The sequence below is a fragment of the Notolepis coatsorum genome, assembly GCF_963971535.1.
Source record: "Notolepis coatsorum genome assembly, chromosome: 19".
Classification (NCBI taxonomy): domain Eukaryota; kingdom Metazoa; phylum Chordata; class Actinopteri; order Aulopiformes; family Paralepididae; genus Notolepis; species Notolepis coatsorum.
In genome coordinates, this window is record NC_140183.1 from 74,902,766 (window position 1) to 74,927,601 (window position 24,836).

At 45.6% G+C, this 24,836-nt stretch overlaps 1 protein-coding gene across 1 annotated transcript in view; it reads right to left on the reverse strand.

The window, feature by feature from the left end:
* Positions 1 to 312: 312 nt before the first annotated feature.
* Positions 313 to 24,836, reverse strand: part of skap2 (src kinase associated phosphoprotein 2) — a 30,700-nt gene continuing 6,176 nt past the window's right edge. The window contains exons 5-13 of the mRNA XM_084335892.1: positions 15,239 to 15,310; positions 13,796 to 13,879; positions 11,874 to 11,998; positions 11,381 to 11,453; positions 10,784 to 10,912; positions 8,887 to 8,976; positions 6,219 to 6,331; positions 695 to 801; positions 313 to 444 (exon numbers count right to left, since the gene is read on the reverse strand). Coding sequence (XP_084192018.1) covers positions 706 to 801; positions 6,219 to 6,331; positions 8,887 to 8,976; positions 10,784 to 10,912; positions 11,381 to 11,453; positions 11,874 to 11,998; positions 13,796 to 13,879; positions 15,239 to 15,310 — 782 coding nt within the window. The 3' untranslated portion in view covers positions 313 to 444; positions 695 to 705. The remainder of the gene's footprint in view (positions 445 to 694; positions 802 to 6,218; positions 6,332 to 8,886; positions 8,977 to 10,783; positions 10,913 to 11,380; positions 11,454 to 11,873; positions 11,999 to 13,795; positions 13,880 to 15,238; positions 15,311 to 24,836) is intronic.

The window sequence follows — 24,836 nt, forward strand, 5'->3', positions numbered from 1 at the left end:
TGATGTATTTCTACAATGAAAGTACCTTTCAACACTCGCTTTGATGTCCCTTTCCTTTATATACGGTTACTTCACAGTCCATGAATATGCTTTCATAAAACAATCCAAGCTTCACTCGCTCAAGGGAAAAGCGATTGGCCCTGTACAATCCCATCTAAAGCGTTTTTGTGACAAAGGTCATGTGTGACCCTTTTGTAGAGACTCTATTGCCACCTTGTGGCTCACCTGCCGGCATGAAAAGACACTCCAGTTTACAACGGATATTATTTACATCTTTATTCCACCGGCTTGTGCGATCGCAGACAGCGAGTCGTAGCGGACTGTTCGCATAGGAAATGTATCAAAAGAAATGTGTAGATGGAGGACATAAATACAAACATACAAGCAGTGCAAAGTGAAATTGTGGGACCGTTTTCTTCAAATTAACATCTGCAGTGTCACACGCTGGAAGTGGGGGAGAGAGAAACACACACATACACACACACACACATACTTTATTAGCATCTACTAATAATAGTATTTCTATTCATAGCAATTTCCAACTACTATTTCTGAACAGTTATTTTTTACTATCTGTAAAGAATCCAGAATAATAGTTTCAAACTTTGAATGACCAAGACTGAGAGTATTACAATTTGACCGAGAGAGCCTGCAGATATTTCATTCAATGCTTGGAACCATCCAGACTACTTACACGGGCCGCTTCTACTTGGTGTTGTACAGCTCCATGATATAATCTTTGGGCACGATTCCAACAGAACCGTTAATCTCACCGACCCACCAGCCGTAGTTATGATACTCCTGAGAACAAAAAGGAGAAACAGAGCGGAGGGAGAGCGTGTGAGAGGTTGAGAAACTTTTACTCAAGTTATGAGTGACGCATGGATTTATTTTATATGATATTGTAGCCACTGAAGCCAATACGACTGCGGACTCCGAATGAATTATTTCAAAACATTCTCTCATTTCTCTTACTCTCTGTCTATTCAGAGAAAATCTTAGTATCATATTCGGCTATCCCTCGCATAAAAAAGGCATATCTCAAAATGTATTAAATGATATGAATGTGTGTGTGTTTATTTTGTATATCAGATGGTGGTTTGGTATCATGTCCACCAGATTGTCTTGGAAAGCTCAATAAAGAGATAATGATGTGTGTGGACAAGCTCCAGAGGATCAAGATGAAATAAGGGAAACTTTATTATCCCCAGGGGGAGTGAGAGGAGGCACTGCACACAGCGATGGGGGAGGAGGAGGAGGAGAGGAAAGTGATCTGGGTGGAGGGCGACATGCCTGTAGTGGTGGTGGTGGTGGTGACCCTGGGGTTGGATGGTGTGTAGATCATCAGTTCTTTTTTTTTCTCTTCTTTTTACTCGCAACCTACATACGCTTAGTCCTGTCCTCTGAGACACGGGCTCGTTGAAACAAGACTTGTACTATTCAGGGAGAGACTTCAAAGGTTCGGTCCAAAGCAGAACTCTGGAGCGCACGGACCCAAGGCAAACATTATTTTTAAGCTAACGTTTCGACGCAGGGATGCGTCTGCATCAGAGTGAAACAGAGTTGAAACGTTAGCTTAAAATACATAGTTTGTTGCCTTGGGTCCGCGTGCTCCGGTGCTCTGCTTTGGAGCAAATCTCTGAAGTAAGGATTGCCCTACTCTTGAGAGAGCAGCGGACAGGCCTACATTTACGCTTGATGTGGGGTTGGTTGGAGCATGTGTAACTTCTTATTTGTATAGTACTGTGCAGACCCCAAAGGATCCATCCATAGTTTAAGAAACACTGGCGTACTAACGTGACAAAACAGATGGAAGTCAGAATGAGAAGATATTGAGCAGCAAGTTACAAGAGAAAGCCTGGTTAATGCAAATCTAGTTCATCACCGCCAAGACCTTCAAATCATCACAACGACCAGGGACGCAGAAGACCTTGAAAATCGTGATCTCCATCACTACGTTTAAAGACTCTATTGCAGAGCTCCTTTACACACACACACACACCTGCAACTGTCAGCCAGCCATTTAATCCTTTCACTACCACACGACTACACACCTGATGGTCTGTAGTGTGGTATAGTGTGGTAGTAAAAGGGTTAACCTTCTGTAGTGTGGTTGTGAAAGGGTTAACCCCTTGTCGTGTGGCAGTGAAAGGGTTATCCTTCTGTAGTGTCGCCGTGAAAGGGTTAATTAACCCTTTGGTAGAGTGGTAGTGAAAGGGTTAACTGACATTTAAATTAGTCCGTTCTGCTTCGCGTCTTGCGTGACATTTTATTCTGTCGTTTGTTTGGTGCGTGTTTTGATTCGTTTCCCTTGCTCTCTCTACATTGTCTTGTTGCTGTGTGTGTGTGTGTGTGTGTGTGTGTGTGCGTGTGTGCGTGTGTACCTGGATAGGCGTGTGTGCATGTCGTCCATACGTTGGATGTTGAACGTATACGTGATGTCTGTTGTTAACCATTTCACAACCACACTACAGAAGGTTAACCCTTTCACTACCACACTACAGACGGTGTGTAGTGTAGTAGTGAAAGGGTTAACCTTCTGTAGTGTGGTAGTGAAAGGGTTATGGGAGGATTTACACTTGAGGGAGTTTGAGGAACTCCCAACATGCTTGTTGCCTTTCATTTTGATGCTGCGGATCACATGTTTTTGATATTATGTAAAATGTCCCCTAATTGTCCCTTTATTTAGTCGTTCTCAAAGTGGGGTCTGGGGAACTCCCAGGAGTAAAACTGTGAATAGTTAAATTTCGCAATGAATTCCTTCAGTAGAGGTTTTAGCCCAGTGGGAGAATGTATGAGAGCATTCTGACCACAGGGTTCCCTCTCTCTGCAGTCGTCTCCCCGCCTACAGTAGGAAATAGTCATATGGCAGCGAGCGAATCATATCTCAGAACAAAAAACTCCTCTCAGGCGGGGGTCCCTGGAACATAAATCCCACCGGACAGGGGTCCCTAGGACATCAATCCGATCAAACGGGGGTCGGTGACCTCAATGCATATCAATTTGGTGGATTCCTTGACGTTGAAGGAGTGTCGGAGAACCGGCGCTCTCGCTGGCTGGCTCGTGTGTCTGCTCCCCGCTCCTCTCCGGACGACCGACGCACGCACCGATGTGTACAACTTTATATTTCCTCCTCGCTCTTCCCGCCTCTGACCCCCCCCCCCGCGTGAAGGCCCCAGTGTGTGCATAGAACACATCGCGTGTAAATCTGTCACGCCTTGGCAAGTAATAGCTCCAAATGGCTGTCAGCGTGCTGAGATATGAGGAGGGGCACCGCGGGGAGGAGATCTGAGAGCGAAGCAGGAGGATACCCCGCTCTCTCTCTCCCTTCGGCCAAGAGGCTGACCTCACATCAAAGTCCCTCCCGGGACATGAATCACGTCGGGGGAGGCGGGGGGGGGCGGGGGGGGGGGGGGGGGGGGGCGGGGTCACGTGTTCCCAAGGCCAAGGCGAGTGAGTGAGAGGGAGAGAGAGAGAGGGAGGGACCTGTACAATGTTTCAATCTGAGGGCCGAAACTCAGGGACCCGAGGGATGTGGGTGTAGCGTTCATATACGGTTCATCTGGTCCATCTGTGAATGTGATTCACCCCGGAGGGAGCGAGGGAGCGAGGGAGGGAGGGAGGGAGGGAGGGAGGGAGGGAGGGAGGGAGCGAGCGGAGGTATGCGGGTCCTGGTATTTGACGAGGGGGAGATTAAGTGACGGGGCAACGTTGACAGTCATCTGGTCACAGGCCGTTCATCACGCCGGACAAAAAGGTTCCTGGCTTACCGTCTATATCATGAGGCCGTTCGGGCCCCGGTCAGCGAGGGGGAGACAGTGACAACTAATTACTTCTTGTAATTAATTAAGAGAAAATTAAACATTGTACGCAAATTAATCTCGAGACACAAACAGTAAATGTCACGTCCATTTCATCAGCGAGGGGACACGGTGATGAACAGGGCATTTTGTTCCAAGGCCCCCGGGGGATAATATGGCTAATCAACATTAGCAATGCATGAGGGAGAGAGAGAGAGAGAGAGAGACCAAGAGAGAGAGAGAGAGAGAGAGAGAGAGGTCTCCGTGTGCAAATTATGACTTCCTGCTACTAGCCTTTGAAAGCGGCGACACCTCGTTGTGTAGTTCTGCCCTGCAAAGACCGACAAATAAGGCATGCTTGAGCGGAGCGCGGCGAGGAACGCGAGAACACGTACGCAGAGAGCCGTCGCCAACTAATAGAGAGGAAGGGAGCGCAGCCAGACCTCACATCGAGACAAACACGTATACTCCCAACACAAACCCTGCCGTCCCACAAACCCTAATTCTTCCCTCCTAATGGAAAGTTCAACCGCTCCAGCCTCCAGAGCCGATATATATCAGCTGACGCATGCTAGATGTGGGGGGAAAGAGATACGCCTGTAGATCCGAAGCCACGATAGCTACAGAGCCGGTGACCCCGTGTTTTAGGGGCCGGCGTTTACATCTCATCAACCCCCGCGCGCGAGCCACTTAAGGACGAGAGCGAGCGACGTAACATCTCCACATTAGTTTTATGCACAGCGAGGTGCGCAAGGTTAGGAGGGGGGTGCTGGTTATCCCCGGCTCCACGCTCTCTCTCAGTCATGGCCTTACATTCAACACCCAGGGCCCCGTCTGGGGGGTCCTACAGCTGTAACACAGGGTAAGGAAACACTGCGGCTATTTCTGGACTGTGGAATGGAGAGGAGGGAGGCAGAGGGAGAGAGGGAGGGAGGGAGGGAGAATGGAGGAGGGAGGAGGAAGGGAGGAAGGAGGCGGCTGTCCCCTCAATTGCAGCTGGCTGCAGCAGTCCAGACAGGTTTTATGGTCATTGCCCTCCCAGCAGGCCACAACCCCCAACACCAAGGTTTCAGCTAATGGCACTTCCAGTCTTCGCTGAAAGGGCAACTTGAGTCTTCAGTTCTTTTCCATTCCAAGAAAAAGAGGGCAATAAATAGGCAATTGGGCCAATAGGCATTCATCGGTCTGTCTGCTTTGTGCATTGTCTCTTCTCATCCTCGTCGTAAGTGAATAGGACGTGGAGTCACGACTTCACTTCATATGATAACACTGGTTAATCCAAAAGGAATCAAATATGTTATGCGGCAAGCTCTTGAAAAAGGAGCGCAAACTCGATGGCACAAAAAAATATATATAGATTTATTTTTTTACAGAGATTGTCAGATCTCTTAAGAGCCACTAGATGGCAGAGTTGAATTTGAAAAAAAGACAAAGACAGGGAGAGACTCCACAGACCACAGAAACCAACAGGCTCATGTGAAACACGGTGAACCACAGCTGGTCTGCTTCACACATGCAAACCCTGCAATTGACAAGAATCAGAAACAAGCATATAAAGTAAATCTTTATGGAAACTCCCGAGAACCTATTCGCCGCGTTCGGGTCGCCGACATGCATCACAACTAAATCCAATATTGTGTACTACATCCTACGAACCACATCGACATAAAGGCCTCCATTTAGTTACATAATGTGGGGGGGGGGGGGGGGGGGAAGGGTCTCTCAGTTCTCCCCACCTGGCGCGCCCCGCGCCTGGCTGACAAGCCTCGGAAATTGTTCGTCCCACTACACGTCCTCGCCTGGTCTGGAGCGGAGTGGCGGACTCTGCGCGGGTTTCCTGAGAACACACATTCCTATTAAAGCCCTGCCTGGCGAGGTGAGAGAGACGTGTGAGAGAGAGAGAGAGGTGTGTGTGTGTGTGTGTGTGTGTGTGTGTGTGTGTGTGTGTGTGTGTGTGTGTGTGTGGGCCGAGGCCGGCGTGCCGAAAAGGCTCCAGATGGGGAGTGATGGAACGGTGAAGTCTGCCAGGCGCTGCCCCGGCCTCCGCCAACAGCACTAAAACAGTTTCCGTTGTGACACAACTAATCCTCATCACTGTGCCTAGAGCGGAGGATCTACCTCGGCCCGCCTCTCACCAGCGGCGGCAGGCAGCCGTCCACCTCCAGGGCGGAGGGCCAGACACTGCCAGGAAGAATATATTATGAACACGCTCGGCTTCTCTCCGAGAGGCCCCAGGAATAGCCCCTCCATTTTAGGTGGTCCGCCAGGTGCTGGCACCACCTCTCTAAATACCGCAGAATCTCGCAACACTTGGCACAAGTGGGCCTGCGCTTGCCGCTGGCATTACCTTGCATCAAGGTGACACTCACTTAGGGGATGACCGCTGAGGAACCGGGAAGAAGGCTCCTGCAACTGTACCTTGCTCAGGATGTAGATGGGATCCCCGCGTCTGAAGGACAGCTCGTCCGGGAGGTCTCCCGTGCAGTCCCACATACCCTGGTAGAAGTTGGCGTAGTCCGTGCTCTTATTAACTGGGTAGAAGGGACATAACAGACACCAAATCAGAGTTTTTTTTTTTTTTTTTTTTTAACTGGCACTGACCACTTCCCTAGACTCTGCAGGCCAGGGTACACAGATTAGATACTGTAATGCCCTCACATGAGCAAGAGGAGGCGGTAGAGAGCTGATAAAAGAGTAGTGGCTCAGAGCCCAGGGGGAGGCAGGCACCAGGCAGGCTTTTGGACAGACTCTTTGGTGACTCTGGCCTCCTCCTTTCTGCTGATTTAATGGTCTCCCTCACTTGACTTAACTGTAGAAGTCAGTAGAAGAAGAGCACACACGGATGATAGAATCTAATGATAGAATAAAACATTTTATCTATTTTTTATCTATTTATTACTAAAAGATTTGCGCTACATCTCTACCTCATTTCTGCATTTTGTACTTTAGTTTTGTATATTTTGTAGGGGTGTAAAGGTACACGTATCCGTACCGAACCGTTTCAGTGTGTACCATACCGTTCCGAACGGCTGTGTACCGAACTAATACAACGGTATGTTAACCACTAACGACCGCCCACCAGGGGCTGTTTTTTTCACAATCTAATATAATTATTATTAAGTCGATTATTAATTTCAATATAGAATATTCGTTGACAGCCCTACAAGTACAATTAGTTACTGCACACTACATCACCCCTGAGTGGAACAGGGAAAGCCAAACTTTCCCCCACTGTACCGAAAACCCGTACCAAACCGTGACTTCAAAAGCGAGGTACGTACCGAACCGTGGTTTTTGTGTACCGTTACACCCCTAATATTTTGTATAGTGTTTGGTCTTTATTCTTTTTTCACTGTATGAAGCACAATCTCAGGGGGCTCATGCAGAACAAAGCATTTCACTGTAATGCAGATGTACAGTACCTTATGTGACAAATAAAATGGAATGGCCGGAGGTGACGATGATCACATGGATGCGGGTTAAAAACACAAGATTTGCATTTTCGCCCCGCATCGCTACAAGTACCTAATCTATTTTTAAAAAGGCAAAAGTCAAGAGGAAGTTGTGCAAGTTAACTTGTAACCCTGTTATCGCCAGGGTTGTTTCGAAGTTTTCAGTTTGCATGTCCAAATAAACTTCCTCTATAACCGTTACTTCCCTTTCACATAGAGTTAAGCGTGTTCGCCAACACAGAAGGGTTGAAAACTAAGGTAGAATCTGTAATGCCTTCAAACAGAGACCTCTAGGGCAGAAGAGCCCCTCTTTGAATTGCGTTTTGTTTACATTTTTTGTTTTTGTCTGATGTGTGGATTGGGCTTCAGTGGGTATAGGGGAGGGGTTTCTACTGCTGGCCAGACCTCAGGCTCTGCCAAGAGAGGTCTGGAGAAACACCGACAGTATGATAAGTTACTAAACTCCAACCCACACGTCGGACCAAAACAAAACAAAAAAGAAATAAAAAAAGAGCAATACCAAGAGAGGCTCTTTTGTCTAGAGGTGGCTGTTTGACAGCATTACATTATTCTACCTTTAACTATCCCCAGGCCCAGGGCGGCTAAGTGGCGCAGTGGGCAAGGCGCTCGCCACTAATGCAGGAGATGCTGTGTTCGAGCCCAGCTCTCGGCGTTGCTACCAGCTTGGCTGGTCGTTCATACAATTGGCAGTATTAGGGGGTGGGAAGCTGGTGGGTGGGGATCGGACGTTGTGGACAGCGACTCCTACAGGTCAGTTGGTGCGCCTGCGCAGCAGAATCAGGAAGCAACGAGGGCGGCGTGTCCCTCCCACGCAGACCCCTCGCCGCTGAGAGATCGCGCTGTTCAGGTGAAAAGATGCGACGGCTGCCTCCTCGTGTACCGGAGGGGACACGTGATGCAAGGCTTCGTCCGCATTGCAGCCGACCTGTGGGAGGCATGGTCTAGCAACGTTCAAAACAGGGGAGGGTAGAATTGGACAATACGAAATTGGGATGGGAGAAAAATAGAAAATGGGAGAAAAAGTAGATAAAAAAAAATAAACTATCCCCAGGCCCTACTTTCTTCCCTACAGTAGTTTCATACTCCCTACATTTCATTTACATTTAGTAATTTAGCCGACGCTTTTATCCATAGTGACTTACAAGTTTTGTACGACAAGTCAGCAGGAAGGGTACAACTCTCATCAGCCGAGTAACAATGTTCATCAAAGTGTTGAGTGCTACAGTGTAGGTTAGTATATTAGGACATGACAGTACGGTTAGTTAGGTTTATTTTTTTAAGGCCCGGCTCCATTGATCCGTTGCATCAGTCTGTCTGCATCCCTATTTCATTCATTTTCAATGAGGAGTATCCCGTTGGAGAGGGCTGACGATGTGTCCATCTCTGCCGGTCTTGACGGAGCAAAAAGGTTCGGACAAGGATGGACTTTTGGAACCGATGGATACGTCACCTCGCGTCAACAAGGTTTCAGCAAACGCACAATTGTGTTAAGTTGTCATTTGAAAACAAACCAACACACTGCAATACCTTACTTCTGTTTGCATCTCCGTTTTGCGATGGATCAATGTAGCCGGGCCCAATGTTTTGACACAAGGTATTTGAGTGAGGTCTACCTGCCACAGGAGGGAGGGAATAGCTCGATGCCTCCACCTTCGGAGGAGGCTTTGGAAGAGTAGGCATTGGAGGAGTAGGCATATCCTCCTCTGGAGAAAGACAAGATATTCCTTTATGGGCGGCTGATTGGCACAGTGGGCAAGGCGCTCGCCACTAACGCAGGAGACGCTGGGTTCGAGCCCAGCTCTCGGCGTTGCTACCGGCTGGCCGGTCATTCATACTAAACACAATTGGCAAGTGTTAGAGGGTGGGAAAGCCGGTGGGTGGGGATTGGACGTTGTGGACAGCGACTCCTACAGGTCGGTTTGGTGACACCGGTGCGGCGGAAGTATCGGGGGCAGCGTGAGCCTCCCACGCGTTACTCCTCGCCACAGAGTTCGAGCTGCTGCGGTGAAAAGATGCGACAGGCTGCCTCCTCGTGTACCGGAGGGGACACGTGATGCAAGACTTCTATCCTCACTACAGCTGACCAGTGGGAGGCATAGTCTAGCAACGTTCAAGACAGGGGAGGGAAGAATTGGATAATACGAAATTGGGATGAGAGAAAAATAGAAAAATAAGGAGAAAAAGTGGATACAAAAAATAAAAAGATATTCCTTTATTGGGCGGCTGGGTGGTGCAGCGGACATTGCGCTCGTCACCAACGCAAGAGACACCGGGTTCGAATCCGGCTGTCGCCGTTGCCTCCGGCTTGGGCCAGCCGTCATACTAACTCGATTGGCAGAGTTAGCGGGTGGGAAGTCGAAGGGTGGTAATCTGGACGTTGTAAACAGCGACTCCTACAGGTCGATTGGGGCGCCTGCACAGCAGAGACAGGAAAATGGCGGGGGCAGTGTGAGCCTCCTACACGTTACTCCTCGCCAAATGAGAGTCCGCGCTGGCAGGTGAAAAGATGTGACAGGCTGCCTGCACATGTATCGGAGGGAACATGTGACGGGCTTCTATCCTCCCTACAATCGGCCAGTGGGGGGCACATGCAAGCAACGTTCAAGACAGGGGAGGGGAGAATTGGCACGGCTAAATTGGGATGGGAGAAAAATAGAAAAATGGAGGAGAAAAAAAGTGGGGGGGGGGAAATATATATATATTCCTTTATTGATCCCCTTGGAGAAATGCGGGCGTCATAGCAGCATGGGGGAGGGGCATGGTAATAGCAGATAAATATAGGCAATCAAATTAGATCTGAATATAAAAATAAACAATATAATTAACTCTATAAGAATATGAGCAAGTGAACAGTGTAATTAAAAGGTGCAGATGAGTATGGTCTGTATGCCCTATCAGTTATATTGAGAAAGAGACAGTATTGCCGTTAGCTGACATTTAGCATACAGTGAACAGTAGCATACAGTGAACACTTGACAGACGTTACCATGAAAGGGATCTTTACCAGCAGTGAACATAGAGAACTGAGCAGTGGCAGAATCACCTAATATAGTATTATAACGATATAACATAAGCACATGCACTATGTTCATTCTATATTCCATAGAGGCTATAACAGTCCTCCACGTACCTTGGGCTGCATTCTCTAATACAGTGGATTCCAACTCTCTCCGGGGATCCACATTTTCAAAATATAACGTTTCTTATGACTCTATCCACTTATAATCCTTTTATAAGGCTTATCATACATTACAGGGACCAGAGGAGTGGCAACATAAAATATAGACAGAGAGTAGCTCTGGATATCAATAATTTTGGAGAATCGTTTTGGGACCCACGTTATTCTTCCTGCGATGACTGATCTTTGGATCGTGGCCCAGTCTTTGAAAACCACAGCTGTCAACAGGTCTACATGTGCAGAAGTTCTGCGTTTGTGTGGATCTAGATAGAAAACAATGGCATATCTATACAGTATATATAGCTCACAGGGAGCCATGAGAAATGGCCGACCTGGCAGCTCTTCATAGATGTCTTCATCGATGGGCTCAGACTCAGCCGAGGTGCAACGAGGCCCGGTAGGGCCGATGTCGTCGTACTCCAGGTTCTCATCCTCGTCCTCTGGGATGATCCCCGACATGTCTACACATGGGAGAACGTGTACACATGTAAGAATAATACAATGGATCATGTTGATTTTAGACCATGCCATTTGTCACATACAGTAATTTACCCATCTCAAGCCTCCAACCACAACTGTTGCTTCTTTGTTTGTCTGAGGGAACTAACGATTGTGATTGGACGATCAAGAAAAAAGGACGGGGCTTGAGACGGCTCAATTGAACCTTTGCACTGAAGAACCATATAAGTGTTTTGAAATGTTCTTTTGGTAAAGTCGATCCAAATCACCTGGGAGGTGTGAATGTGATATATCACCAGGGAGCACTCAACCTCTAGCGTCTTCCAACTATAAAATGAACACAACGCTCTTAACGTACCATCTTTATAGATAATATAAAGTTTGAAAACATTATTCCTCTGAAAACATAAAAGAAAAAACAGGAGTTATACGGTTCTCCTTCTGAGGTGCTCGATTGAAGTTTTGCAAACCTTTCAAAACTTTCAAAACCAAGTCAATCTTCTTCACCCAATCCCCCGCCTCCCTCTGTGATGACGCACAGAACTGGGAAAAGGGAGAGGAGAAGTGAAAACTGCAGTCTGTCCAACGTACAGTTTTACATATATTAATTAACATAAACAAATAACACTGCATTTATGCATAGTAAAATGTTTCCACAGGGAAGAGCCTGAATGTGTGAAAAACACTCATAAACCTTTTTCATAAACCCGACGTGTCGGGACGTTGCAAATCTTAACAGTTCGCTCGTAAGAACGAATACGTTTTTTTTTTTTAAACACAAATTTGACGAAGTGCTAAGCACAAATGACAAGCTTCGCACAATGATTAAAGCATGGCACATCTTGAGTCCACATTGGGGGGGGGTTTATGACTAGAGGCGGTTACATTTGGCATGTCGCAATGGCTGCACTGTATGTGTGCTCAAAAGGTTATGTAGAAAAATTTATAAATAAAACATCTCACCTGATACACTCGCTTGTCGGGAGCGGAGATTTCAAAGCAACAGTCTTTCTTGGAATCTTTTCTGAGGATGTTGTTAATTTTGATGTTGTACCCCTCGATCCCAAAGTCACCTTTCTGCTGCTTGTCTGTCAAGGAGGGGGATTCAAAATTGCAAAAGCAAGCGCTACCGGTTCACATAGATTTTTTATTTCTTTTTGTCTTACATACAGGTGTATGCCCAGCCCATATGGGCTTACAAGACACAAACAGTAAGTGATCATATAGACCAAGGTCGCCACCAAAAAAGAAAACTAAATAAAACATAATAACAAGCTGTAAACAATGTACTTCAAAGAAACAAGAAGAATTCATATCAAATTATATAGGATATGTGTTTTGTCTTAACACATTCCCGCCCGAGCACGGAGATCTCCATGTTTCGATTCCACCCGTTGTGGACAGAGGCACGGATATATCCGTGGGAAGTTGTTATTGCTTTTATTCCATTTTAATAACCTATTCAAGGTCGCCGAGCGGCACTGCAGATTTACCCTACTCTATGAATTCGACAAGGTGCAATACCGGCCATATCCTCTTAGGGGCGCTATCGCGATAATGCAGTGTGCCCTGTGGCTGAACGGATCAGTCTTTTTTTATTTATTTTTTGAGATTTCAGTAGCAGGATTCTGGATGTGCAGCATGTAGCTTGGATTACGTTTCAGATCGCAGATTTCACCATGCAATAAGGGGATTTATCATCAGCCAATGGATATATCGATCTACCAGATGGCGATCGATAACGGGGAAATGCTCAGGGGGATCAGCCCGGACCACGGTAAGATCTTTTTCACGTAAATTACAGCCCGATCGGGCATTGTTTTGATAGCCATCCAAGCGTTCGGCCTATGTGGCTAGTTAGACGAACACGGTTATTGGTAATCAATAATAATAAATAATAAACGACGTCCCCCGCCCCCCCCCCCTTTCATGCATACATGCTTTGGGATCGTGTCGATCATATGCAGTTTGAGTTATTTCTGTAGCATCTGTAAAACGGAAATGCCATTGTATATAACGTTAGCAGCTATTAGCCCTATAACTAGCCTTCCAGAAAATATACTAGTCCCAAATCCCATATAACGCTTATATTCACGGCGCTATAAAATGAGAACCTATTGATGATTTTTTTTTCTTTAAGCCATTTTGAAGGGACGGTTTATGGATTCAATTGACAATGAGAATGGACAGATAGCAATACTATAAAGTATAGAATTAGCTGTACAAACAACCCCACGTTTGTTTACATTCCCCGTACCTCTTGACATTAATTAGACTCAGCCCAATGGCCCCGAATGTGTTTCTCCAAAAATCCTGCAAAACTGAAAATCTCCTCCACATAAATACAACTCAACATACACAACAACACTCTCAGACTGCCTAAACAAATCCGGATTTATAAATTGAACTTTCTCAAATAAAACCCTCCTCAAGTCAAGTGAAAAACAAAATTAAATTCATCCTCCACCACCCCCAGATCACAGAGAACACACAACCGCTCCTCCTTAGAATCTACCCACTTCCACAGCCAATAGCTAGGGTGCCAGACCTTAACTGGGCACACAGAGACCTCCATCATCTCTTTAAATGTACCATTACATAAAGTTCAGTAAAATACTTGTCTTTAATTTCAACATATTTTCTATGTTTTGGTTTCTTCCATATCTCCACCTTCCACTTATCCTGATGAATTGTTGATCATTTTTGTTTAATTATATGAACCTTACACTGCAGATTATTCATAAAAATCATACTTAAATCAGCAGAAGAAATAAACGACGAAGATCCTAGCGTACGGCGGCTCCATCCGCTATTCAGATGTCTTGTGAGGGTCTTGTGAACGCAGCGACCCGTCTTCGTCAGGATGAACAACACACTTTAAATACCTTTCTTGCTGCCGTAGTAGTAGAACGTTTGGTTGCTTAGAGCGCACCATCTCGTCTGCCATTCTGTGCCGAAGAAGCTGTGATCTACGAAAAGGAAAGTCAATAGGAATCTTTGTAAACAAAAAAGGAACTTAATGATTTGTGACGGAAATGTTATCTATGTCCATCCGTGTTAAATCTCTGTACAGCTTTGACTAGTTAATATGATCAACTAGCTACAGCTCAAAGACACTAGGAGACAGTCTTAACAGTGTTCTTAAGTGTATCTTAGGAGATATGAGAGGTCCAAGGATTTTTTTTTCTCCAGTTCTAGTGTGAAGTCATAACAAAGCCATAGACCCATTCTTTGTTTTGATTCCTCTCATCTTTATTATCATATCTGGTATCTTACATTTACATTTGACGCTTTTATCCAAAGCGACTTACAAGTTCTGTACGACAAGTCATCAGGAAGGGCACAACTCTATCAGCTGAGTAACAATATTCATCAAAGTGTTGAGTGCTACAGTGTAGATTAGTTTATTAGGACAAGTGCATGACAGTAAGGTTAGTTAGGGTTAGACATTTAAAAAAAAATAAAAAAAAATAAGATAATGGTTGAAGAAGTGCGTCTTTAGTCGACGGCGAAAGATTGGACGTCATGTAAAAAAGTATGTATTTAATGTACGTCTGACCAAAGTTCTTTCTCACTTTCTGGTCAGACGCTAGTGTGTCTGATTGTAAACTGAGCTCTGTTGGCCGCAGAAATAAACTATGTTCTATATTTTAATATATACAATTGACTCTGAATTCCTACAGCTTACTGTCATGGCTCATTTGAATATTCCACAACATGATTTATTTGGACGTAAAGGGCACAACACACACACAGTGCCATAGATGCAAAGCGTTTTCACATAGATTGAACTGGTCCTACCAGCCTCTACCTCATTTTTTGCATTTTGTTTGCATTTGTACTTTCGTTTTGTATATTGTATATTATTTTGTATAGTGTTTGGTCTTTATTCTTTAACTTTTTTTTTATGTATGAAGCACAATGTCAGGGGGATCATACAGAACCAAGCATTTCACTGTAATGTACATGTAGCTTATATGTGACAAATAAAACAAAACTTGAAAACTTGGAACTTAAAAGGGCCATGCCTGTGTGCTGCTAATATGGGCAGAGTGGCTAAGTATTCACTAATGAATGAATGAATGAATGAATGAATGAATGAATGAATGAATGAATGAATGAATGAATGAATGAATGAATGAATGAATGAATGAATGAATGAATGAATGAGAAAGAGAGTGAGTGAGTGAGTGAGTGAGTGGCATTGACAGTCACAGAAGTGCTTTGCATATAAAAACAAAAATAATAATAAAAAACCATATATATATATATATATACACACACCGTATATAAAATCATCAGCCCCCAAAGTCTGACTGGGTACCCACCCTTTCTGCGTTTCTCCAGATACCCTGCCTTGAAGACAGAGGTCAGGTCCTGGGCTGCCACGGGCTGGGCACCTGAACAGGGAGTTTAAATTTTTTTTATTTTTAGCCTTTAACAACCCTGTGCTCTCATGACACGTACATTTGGAACTGACACATCAGGGGAAAAAAGGACCCCTTTTAATTCCGACTTCAGCATAATTCAAAACAACACTAGATTACGGTCAAAGTCTTTCAAAGTTAGTCACACAATGTAACACTTAGCAAAGACAGAGTTAAATATAAAATCAGACGTATTTCCATTTCCCTGGTTATATCCTATTGGGGTTAATAATGGGTAAATTTAACAGCTAAGGCCTCGGTTTCTCAACTGGACAGTGTCTTCTGGTGCAGCCTGTCTGTTTCAGAGTGCAACTTCAATGCAAATGTTCAACTGCTGTGTCAAAGTTGCTTTGTGTGAAACGGGGAGGCTATAAAAGCGGCAGCTGCTTAGGGCCAATAAAAGCCAGACCTCTAACCACCATTTCACAAGCCTCTCCCTGGTACTCTAGTTAAAAAAACTAAACAGAAAATCGTGTACAGGTTACCGTGATGGAGCATGCACGGCCGAGGCTACTGTACATCGAGGAATGCGATTCTCAAGACTAGAGAGCCGCGGCAGTAATTATCTGTCCCCAAACTGTGACTGGGGGTAATAAAGCATGCTCTTGCTCCGTCAAGGGGGTGGGGGTATTCGGAGGGGGGGGGGGGGGGGGGGCTGAGGGTAGCAGTTGTGCCCCCCGTTGAATTGCTTCCCAAGTATGTTGCCAAGTTACAACTGGAATGTCTGCCTCATTCTGCCCCCTCGAAAATCACTTTCTCTTTTTACACAGACTGAGAGACTGTATATTTTGTCCCAGGTTGTTTACGTCAAATCTCTCTACCTCGTATTAGCAATTTTCTAAATGTTTAATACAGTTTAATATTCATAGTTCGTATTGAATGCACATAGTTTGTGGAAAAGGTGTGTATGGTCTACTGTATATTGTACATACACCGCTGTGCATGCTGTGCACCGTCCTGTGGAATTCTACCGTCCTCATACCATAGGTTTACAGTGAGACAGTATTGACTGTGGAATTCTACCGTCCTCATACCATAGGTCTACAGTGAGACAGTATTGACTGTGGAATTCTACCGTCCTCATACCATAGGTCTACAGTGAGACAGTATTGACTGTGGAATTCTACCGTCCTCATACCATAGGTCTACAGTGAGACAGTATTGACTGTGGAATTCTACCGTCCTCATACCATAGGTCTACAGTGAGGCAGTATTGACTGTGGAATTCTACCGTCCTCATACCATAGGTCTACAGTGAGGCAGTATTGACTGTGGAATTCTACCGTCCTCATACCATAGGTCTACAGTGAGACAGTATTGACTGTGGAATTCTACCATCCTCATACCATAGGTCTACAGTGAGACAGTATTGACTGTGGAATTCTACCGTCCTCATACCATAGGTCTACAGTGAGACAGTATTGACTGGAATTCTACCGTCCTCATACCATAGGTCTACAGTGAGACAGAATTGACTGTGGAATTCTACCGTCCTCATACCATAGGTCTACAGTGAGGCAGTATTGACTGTGGAATTCTACCGTCCTCATACCATAGGTCTACAGTGAGACAGTATTGACTGTGGAATTCTACCGTCCTCATACCATAGGTCTACAGTGAGACAGAATTTACTGTGGAATTCTACAGTCCTCATACCATAGGTCTCTACAGTGAGACTGAATTTACCATGGAATTCTACCATCCTCCTACCATAGGTCTACAGAATTTACTGTGGAATTCTACCATCCTCATACCATAGGTCTACATTGAGATTAGCTTTTTGCACCCAATATTACAAAGGCAATTTCCTGGGAATTTATTCCAGGGTATACACATGATATACACACGATTACAAATGAACCCTTCCTTCCGAATACGAAGAACCACATACATAAGTCTGTCTTGTGTTTGTCGAGTCTGTGTATTTACAGTTGTGAAGTCAACCCTAATCACTTGGTAGTGTGAATGTTAGTACTCAGCCTCTACCAGCATGTACCCATGTACAAAGTGTACCCATGTACTTTGTAACCGTAATAACTTGCACATTTCTTAAAGATGGAATAAGTGGTATTTTCATGTCAAAATATGTGTTAAATAGCTCTACATTCCAACAGCCATCACTGACAGAGTGTTTGGTCAGTAACATGAGTCTCCCAGTCACTCCGCTCTAAAATAAATTGTCGGGTCCCGTTCCCACTTTATCCAATCAGGAGAGAGAACCCTAGATATTGGTACTTATTTCAAAAAATCTTGCCAAGCCAAACTTGCTGGCAAATTATTTTACTTGTTTCAAGCACATATTATTTACCATAATATTATTTACCACATATTATTTACACATATATACACCAAAATAACTAAGGAGATAGTGGTGGACTTCAGGAAAAATAAAACAGGCACGCACAGCCCCATCCACATCAATGGAGAGGAGGTTGAGCGTGTCTGTAGTTTCAAATTCCTGAGAGTTCACATCTCTGAGGACCTGTCCTGGACCACCAACACCTCGACCCTGGTCCACAAGCGCCTCTTTTTCCTGAGGAAGTTGGCCAAGCTCCACCTATCCCCTCCTGTGCTAGTGAACTTTTATCGCTGTACGATTGAGAGCACCCTCACCACCTGCATCTCAGTCTGGTACGGCAACTGCACCGTTAACACTTTGAGTGCCAGCGACGAGATTTCTCGTTAGTTCATGACGACCGTTGAGTGCCAGCGACGAGATATCTAGTTTTTTTTATTAGCGATTTGAATTCATATTTCATCAATCTAGCCTCACGTTAGTGCTGAAAACTCTCTGAGCTCCATTGGGAAAATACCGCCCCCTATCGTCTCTCCCTGTGGTACTGCACCCCTTTGGAATGGATTGAATAAAACACATGGGGGGGGGGGGAATCCAGCTTCCTCATTTTACTTCTCAGGCAAGTCACCCGAGAGGATCGGATTCATTGCCGACCACCAGAAGAGCGTGGAATACATATTTCCAGTACCCAGTGTTGGATCAATAAACGCGATCGATATTTGGAATGGCGATCAGGAATTGGAATAATCTTTTTGGAGAACATCTGATCTGAGGTAAGGAATCTATTTTACCAGTCTTAGGATAATCAGAGCTTTTTTCACAGAGATATCAACGTGTGCCCTATGTGTGTGTGTGCGTGTGTGTGTGTGTGTGTGTGCTGATCAGGAAATGAGATAATTGATTTTTCAGCTCGCTTCTATAGCGTGCATAAGTACACATATACTATCGATAATCTAGCGTTTATTTGAAAACTATTCATAAATAGGCCGAAAAATTACAAAGTTTTTTGTGTATTCTAGAATATTCCAGTAAAGCGGCGTCCACCTAGATATATTATCACAGAATCTTTATATTTTCCTGAAACTTTCAAAAGACAAGCGTTTTTCAAAATGGTATAAAACGGAAATGAACAGATTAAAAAACAATCCGTTTCGACAATGTTGACTGCAAACAAGTCATTGATAAGCGACGGCCAGATTAGACACATCATAATTTAAGACATAGTTTATGCGTTTGCAAATATGAGAGCTCTATCATTGAAGTGGGTGGTGGCATTCAAGGGGGGTAAGGCGCACCGCATGGCTGGCACTGAGTGTGTTAAGGACCGGAAATCACTGCAGAGGGTAGTGAAAATAGCCCAACGCATCACCAAGACCCAACGCATCACCAAGACCCCCCCCCCCCCATCTCATCAATCTATGAGAAGCGGTGGTCACGGAGAGCACGGAACATCATCAAAGACGCTTCTCGGGGTTCCGGTTCCGGGTCGAGAATGGGGTAGACCTCTCTGAGCCACGCTGTGACTCCCAAACTTTTATTTTACTTTAATTAAGAAGCCTCTTTTTTTTTATTCCAAGATAATTTAACCATTACCATACGTCATCCATATTTCTACCAGTCTTATTCAGCCAAAAAAATAAAAGAAGAAAAAGCGTAATGGCTGCGCGAGTCTTAAGAAGCGAGACCGGCCCTGTGGATGGGCCCACCATGGTTAAGCTAATGGATGAACTCAAGCTAGCTTTCACCACGGAGTTCAGAACGTTTGCCGCCTCGCTCGAATCCAGACTCGACGGCTTCCAACTGGCGGTCGCAGACCATACTCAACGCCTGGCCTCCGTAGAAGACAGCCTGAATACATGGTCTGGTAGGATGGAAGAGCTGGAGGCCAGATGCACAGCTCAAGATGAAATTATCGGCAAGCTAAAAACCAAGGTAATTGACGTTGAGTCACGCTAAACTCCAAAAGAGTTGGGTGGGACAGGTCTTCGCCACAAACTATTCTACATTTAGTAGGAGAGTGGCCATACTGATCAATAAAAATCTCCCCTTTAGACTCATAACTTCCTCTGTAGATAGCCAAGGCCGCTATGTGATTATCAAAGGGGTTCTTAAGGGTAAAGAAATTACATTTATGAATGTATACTGTCCCCCAGGCTACTCCCCTGACTTTCTATGCAAAGTATTTACTGAATTTAATGGCCTGGCCTCTGAGGCTGAGGTTACACCTTTCGTATCATCTTCGTATTGTTTTCTTATGCGTATCGCCGCGACGTCATGCGCCTCGAGTCACACTTTCGTTTTTTTTTCGTTTTTGTCAGCCAAGCACACTGATGTAGTACACTGCCAAAGCAGTAGGTGGCAGTAGGTGGCAAACATGAAGGCAATTTCAACCAATCAGAACGAATGTGCCAATACACTTCCTGGTGGAAGCTCCACCAAAGAAAATGTCAATAAGGCAGCCTATGCCGCGCCACCATCTTGTTTACTCAATGCAGCAATACATTTTCAGCAAAGCCTAATAAAAGTGCAATAAACAAAACGGATACATTCACTGTGTGTTCTGCTTGTCATTTGTTGATGAAACAAAACTAACATCAACACAAGTGACCACCAAGAGCGGATAGTTTTAGTCTAAAAAACGCTCGGTAGCATTGTTAGCTGCATGCTAACGTCAATGGAGTATGCCATTATAACAATATAGCATTGTGGCTAGAAGCTAACGTTAGCTCACGCTACTTAGCCAGCAACAAAACTGATGATATCGCGAGCTATCAGTAGTTAGATAACATTAGAGACAACGCTGTGTGTATTAAACAAAGGTGAATAGATGACTGGGCCATTTTGTTTAATGCTTGTTAAGTTGAAAGAGGAACTCTGAGCTAACAGGGTCTGAATCCTGATAGCTCACGTTAGCCAGCTGCTCATGCAATCGGTAATGCTAGCAGAATGAATGGATGTAAACTTTATTTAACATATTGCATATGGGTACAATACAATACGGCTCAATACAAACAATTGTTAAGGGAATGCAGACTGTTGTAGCTTGGACTGGGGTCCTTATAACAATAACTTGACAACACATGGTAGCTGAAGCTATTTGGGACACGGAGCTCTGTCCCAAACACACACACTGTACACAGGAAGGGCACGCAGATGGTATCTACTGCGCATGGGCGTTTTCGCAACAACTGACTACACGCTGTTGTCGGCGCGTTTTTTTTGCGTATCTCCAAACGCAAACAAAATTTTGCGTTTCAGCCGTATCCACAAAAAAACGCCAAAAAACGCATTTCTGTGTAGATAGGACATCAAACGTCGTCAAAAACGTATAAAAAAACGCCAGGAATACACTAGTCTAACCATAGCCTGAGAATGCCTTTGTGGGCGGAGACTTTAACTGTCACCTTATACCGTCTCTTGACAAACTCCCACCCAGTTCGGCTCCCCCCTCTAGGCAAGCAAAGATGCTCTCCTCCCTATGTACAGACATCGGATTCTCAGATGTCTGGAGAACCCTTTGCCCATCCGAACTGAAGTTTACCTTTTTTAGCGCCCCACATAAGAGCAACAGTAGAATAGACTATTTCTTCATCCCTTCCTCTAAGTTCTTTCTAGTATCGTCCTGCACAATCGGAAGTATTGTTTTATCGGATCACGCCCCTATATATCTGGTCTACTCCTTGTCAGAAGAGAGGGCGCTGTCGAGATGTTGGCGTCTTAACCCATACATCCTCAAGGATGATAGGTTTGTACAAACTTATTTCGAATCAAAATTTAAAATGTTCTACTCAATTAACTCACATTCTACGGATAACCCGTCTCTGCTCTGGGAAACATCCAAGGTCTTTTCTCGCGGACTGATTATGTCTTACGTATCATCCAAGAAACGCAAGAAAAGTGAACAATGCAAACTTCTTGAATCCAAACTAGCCGACCTTGAGAATCAACATGTTTCAAACCCAGCCCCGGCTGTGCTTATAGAGCTTACGGCCACCAGAACTGCGTTAAACACTCTTCTGATCCAGGACGCCGAATACTCTTAAATTTGCCAGACAGAGAATAATAATAATAATATCTTAAAATTATATAGCGCCTTTCAGGAGACCCAAGGCGCTTAACAGCTAAGGGAGGGGGACAGGGAACAACGTAACAACAAAAATATTTATCAAAGGAAAGAAAATAAAGAAAAGATTAAAGAAAAAGGGGAAATCAGGCAGTCATTTACAAATTTGGTGAAAAAGTGGGTTTTGAGTTGGGATTTGAAAGAGTGCAGGGATGTAGCACTACGTATGTTTGGAGGGAGTGAGTTCCAGAGGGTGGGTGCGGCCACAGAGAAGGCTCTGGGACTAACAGTCTGCATGTTGGTGGTGGGGATGGAGAGGAGACCGGAGTCAGAGGACCGCAGCCTCCAGGGCGGAATGTAGGGATGGAGGAGTTCTGCTAGGTACCGGGGGGCAAGGGAGTGAAGGGCTTTGTAGGTGATGAGGATCTTGAAATTGATGCGGGACTTGACTGGAAGTCAGTGGAGGTGGATGAGGGTGGGGGTGATGTGGTGCCAGGACTTGGTGCGGGTGAGAACCCTGGCAGCAGAATTTGACATATTGTAGCCTGTTCAGGGCATTACTGGGTAGCCCTATGAGGACAGAGTTTGCATAGTCCAGACGGGAGGTGACGAAAGCGTGGATGAGAGTCTCTGCTACGGAGTCGGGGAGAGATGGCCGGAGTCGAGAAATGTTCCTGAGATGGAAAAAGGCTGATTTGGTTATTGTTTTGATGTGGGAATGAAAGGAGAGGGTGGAGTCCAGTATGACGCCCAGGTTGCGAACTTCTGGGGAAGGGTGGATTAGGCAGCCGTCCACTTCAAGGAGGAGGTCTCCAACCTTCCGGAGTAGTGACTGCTTGGCCACAACCATGAGCTCAGTTTTCTTGCCATTTAGCTTCAGGAAATTGGATGACAACCAGGCCTTGATGTCAAGGAGACAGTTGACGAGGTGCTGTGGGGAGAGAGGAGTGGAGGGTGAGGTGCTGATGTAGAGCCGAGTGTCATCAGCGTAGGATTGGAAATTGAGACCATGTTTCCGGATAATGTGACCAAGGGGGAGCATGTAGATAGTGAAGAGGAGTGGACCAAGAACGGAGCCCTGCGGCACACCTTGGTTGACTGGGGCAGGGGTGGAGGTGGAGTTGCAGATGGAGATTAACTGTTTTCGGTCAGTGAGGTAGGACTCGAACCAGGTGAGAGCAGTCCCAGTGACACCCAGGTGGTCAGAGAGGCGGTTGAGGAGAATGGAATGGGAGACCGTGTCAAAGGCCGCAGATAGATCCAGGAGGATGAGGAGGCTGATGTGACCGGAGTCGGAGGCAATGAGGAGGTCGTTGGTGACCTTGGTGAGGGCAGTCTCGGTGCTGTGGTGTTTCCTGAAGCCAGATTGAAAGGGTTCATAGAGCTCATGGTTGGACAGGTATTGGTGCAGTTGGGCGGCCACTGCTCTTTCCAGGATCTTGCTCAGGAAAGGAAGGTTGGAGATCGGCCGGTAATTCCCACGGTCATCTGGGTCCAGACCAGGCTTCTTCAGGATGGGCGTGACTGATGCTGTCTTGAAGCTGGGGGGTACCCTGCCCGATTCCAGGGAGGAATTAATTATTCCCACTATGGTAGGGCACACGGCAGGTAGGCCAGCTTTGACCAGGACTGTGGGTAAGGGGTCAAGGGAGCAGGTGGAGGCCTTAGCCTTGGTGACTAGCTTGTATGTACGAACACGGTGACAAGCCTGGCAGGTGCCCAGCTAACTTGGCAAAAAAGAGGGCTGACACCCAAGTAATAGCCTCAATCTCGGACTCAAACGGGGTCAGGTCCTTTGACACCAAAACTATTAATAAAGAGTTTGCCTCTTTCTATAGGACTGAACGACCTGATGGTGCTCTCTCTGACATGCAAGCTATTTTCGCTGACTTGCACCTCCCTAAGGTAACGAAAAATCAGAACTTGCTCCTTAACGCCCCAATTACGAAGGAAGAAGCTCGGTGCGCCCTTAAGGGTATGCCATCTGGTAAGGCTCCAGGCCCGGACGGTTTCGGATGCGAATTCTATAAGGAATTCGGTCATATTCTCTTGGATTCCCTGCTGGCAATGCTTAATCATTCCTCTGAGGTTGGGATATTACCCCAGTCCCTACGGGAGGCTAATATTTGCCTTCTCCTTAAAAAGGGTAAATGCCCTGAAAAGTGCGGCTCCTATAGGCCTATAGCCCTACTTAATTCGGACCAAAAATTGCTCTCCAAGATCCTGTCCATGCGCCTAGAAAAAGTGCTCCCTTTCATTATTAACGAAGATCAGACTGGTTTTATTAGGAACTCTACCGACAACATGAGACGGCTCCTTAATATCATCCAAATGACTCGTGAGATAGACCACCCCGCGGTGGTTCTGTCTCTCGACGCGGAGAAGGCATTCGACCGTGTAGAATGGCCGTATTTGTTTCTAACCCTCGCTGGATTTGGCCTAGGAAACACTTTTATTGACTGGGTCAAGGTTCTTTACAACTCACAGATGACGGCGGTTCTGACTAACAGGCTTAGGTCTAACAACTTTCCTCTACAACGGGGGAACCCCCAGGGGGACCCTCTTAGCCCTTTACTATTTGACATGGCCATAGAACCACTCGCTCAGGCCATTAGGCAGTCAGCCGTGGTCTCAGGTATTAGGGTGGGCGAGAGGGAGCACAAAATCACTCTTTACGCGGACGACGTACTGATCTTTATATCTAAACCTGACTCTTCCATTCCATGTCTAACCCGCATGATCTCCACATTTGGAACCTTCTCGGGGTACAAAATTAACTTTTCCAAATCCGAAGCAATGCCACTTGGGACACTTAAATCCATCCTGATCCTGCCCGAGCCCTTCCCATTTCTCTGGTCGCCCTCCGGCTTTGTTTACTTAGGAGTATTTGTGACACCCACCTATGATACATTGTTTAAGGCCAACTTTCCCCCCCTCTTAGACACCATAAGGGCAGACTTAGTTAGATGGGCCCCTTTACCAATCTCCTGGCTGGGTAGGATAGCCCTCGTCAAAATTAACGTACTCCCCAGACTATTATACCCTCTCCAAATGAGTCCAGTGCTGCTGACAAACAAGGTTATCAAGGTGCTAGAAGGCTGGCTAAGCTCATTCATTTGGAATGGGAAGAAACCGCGTCT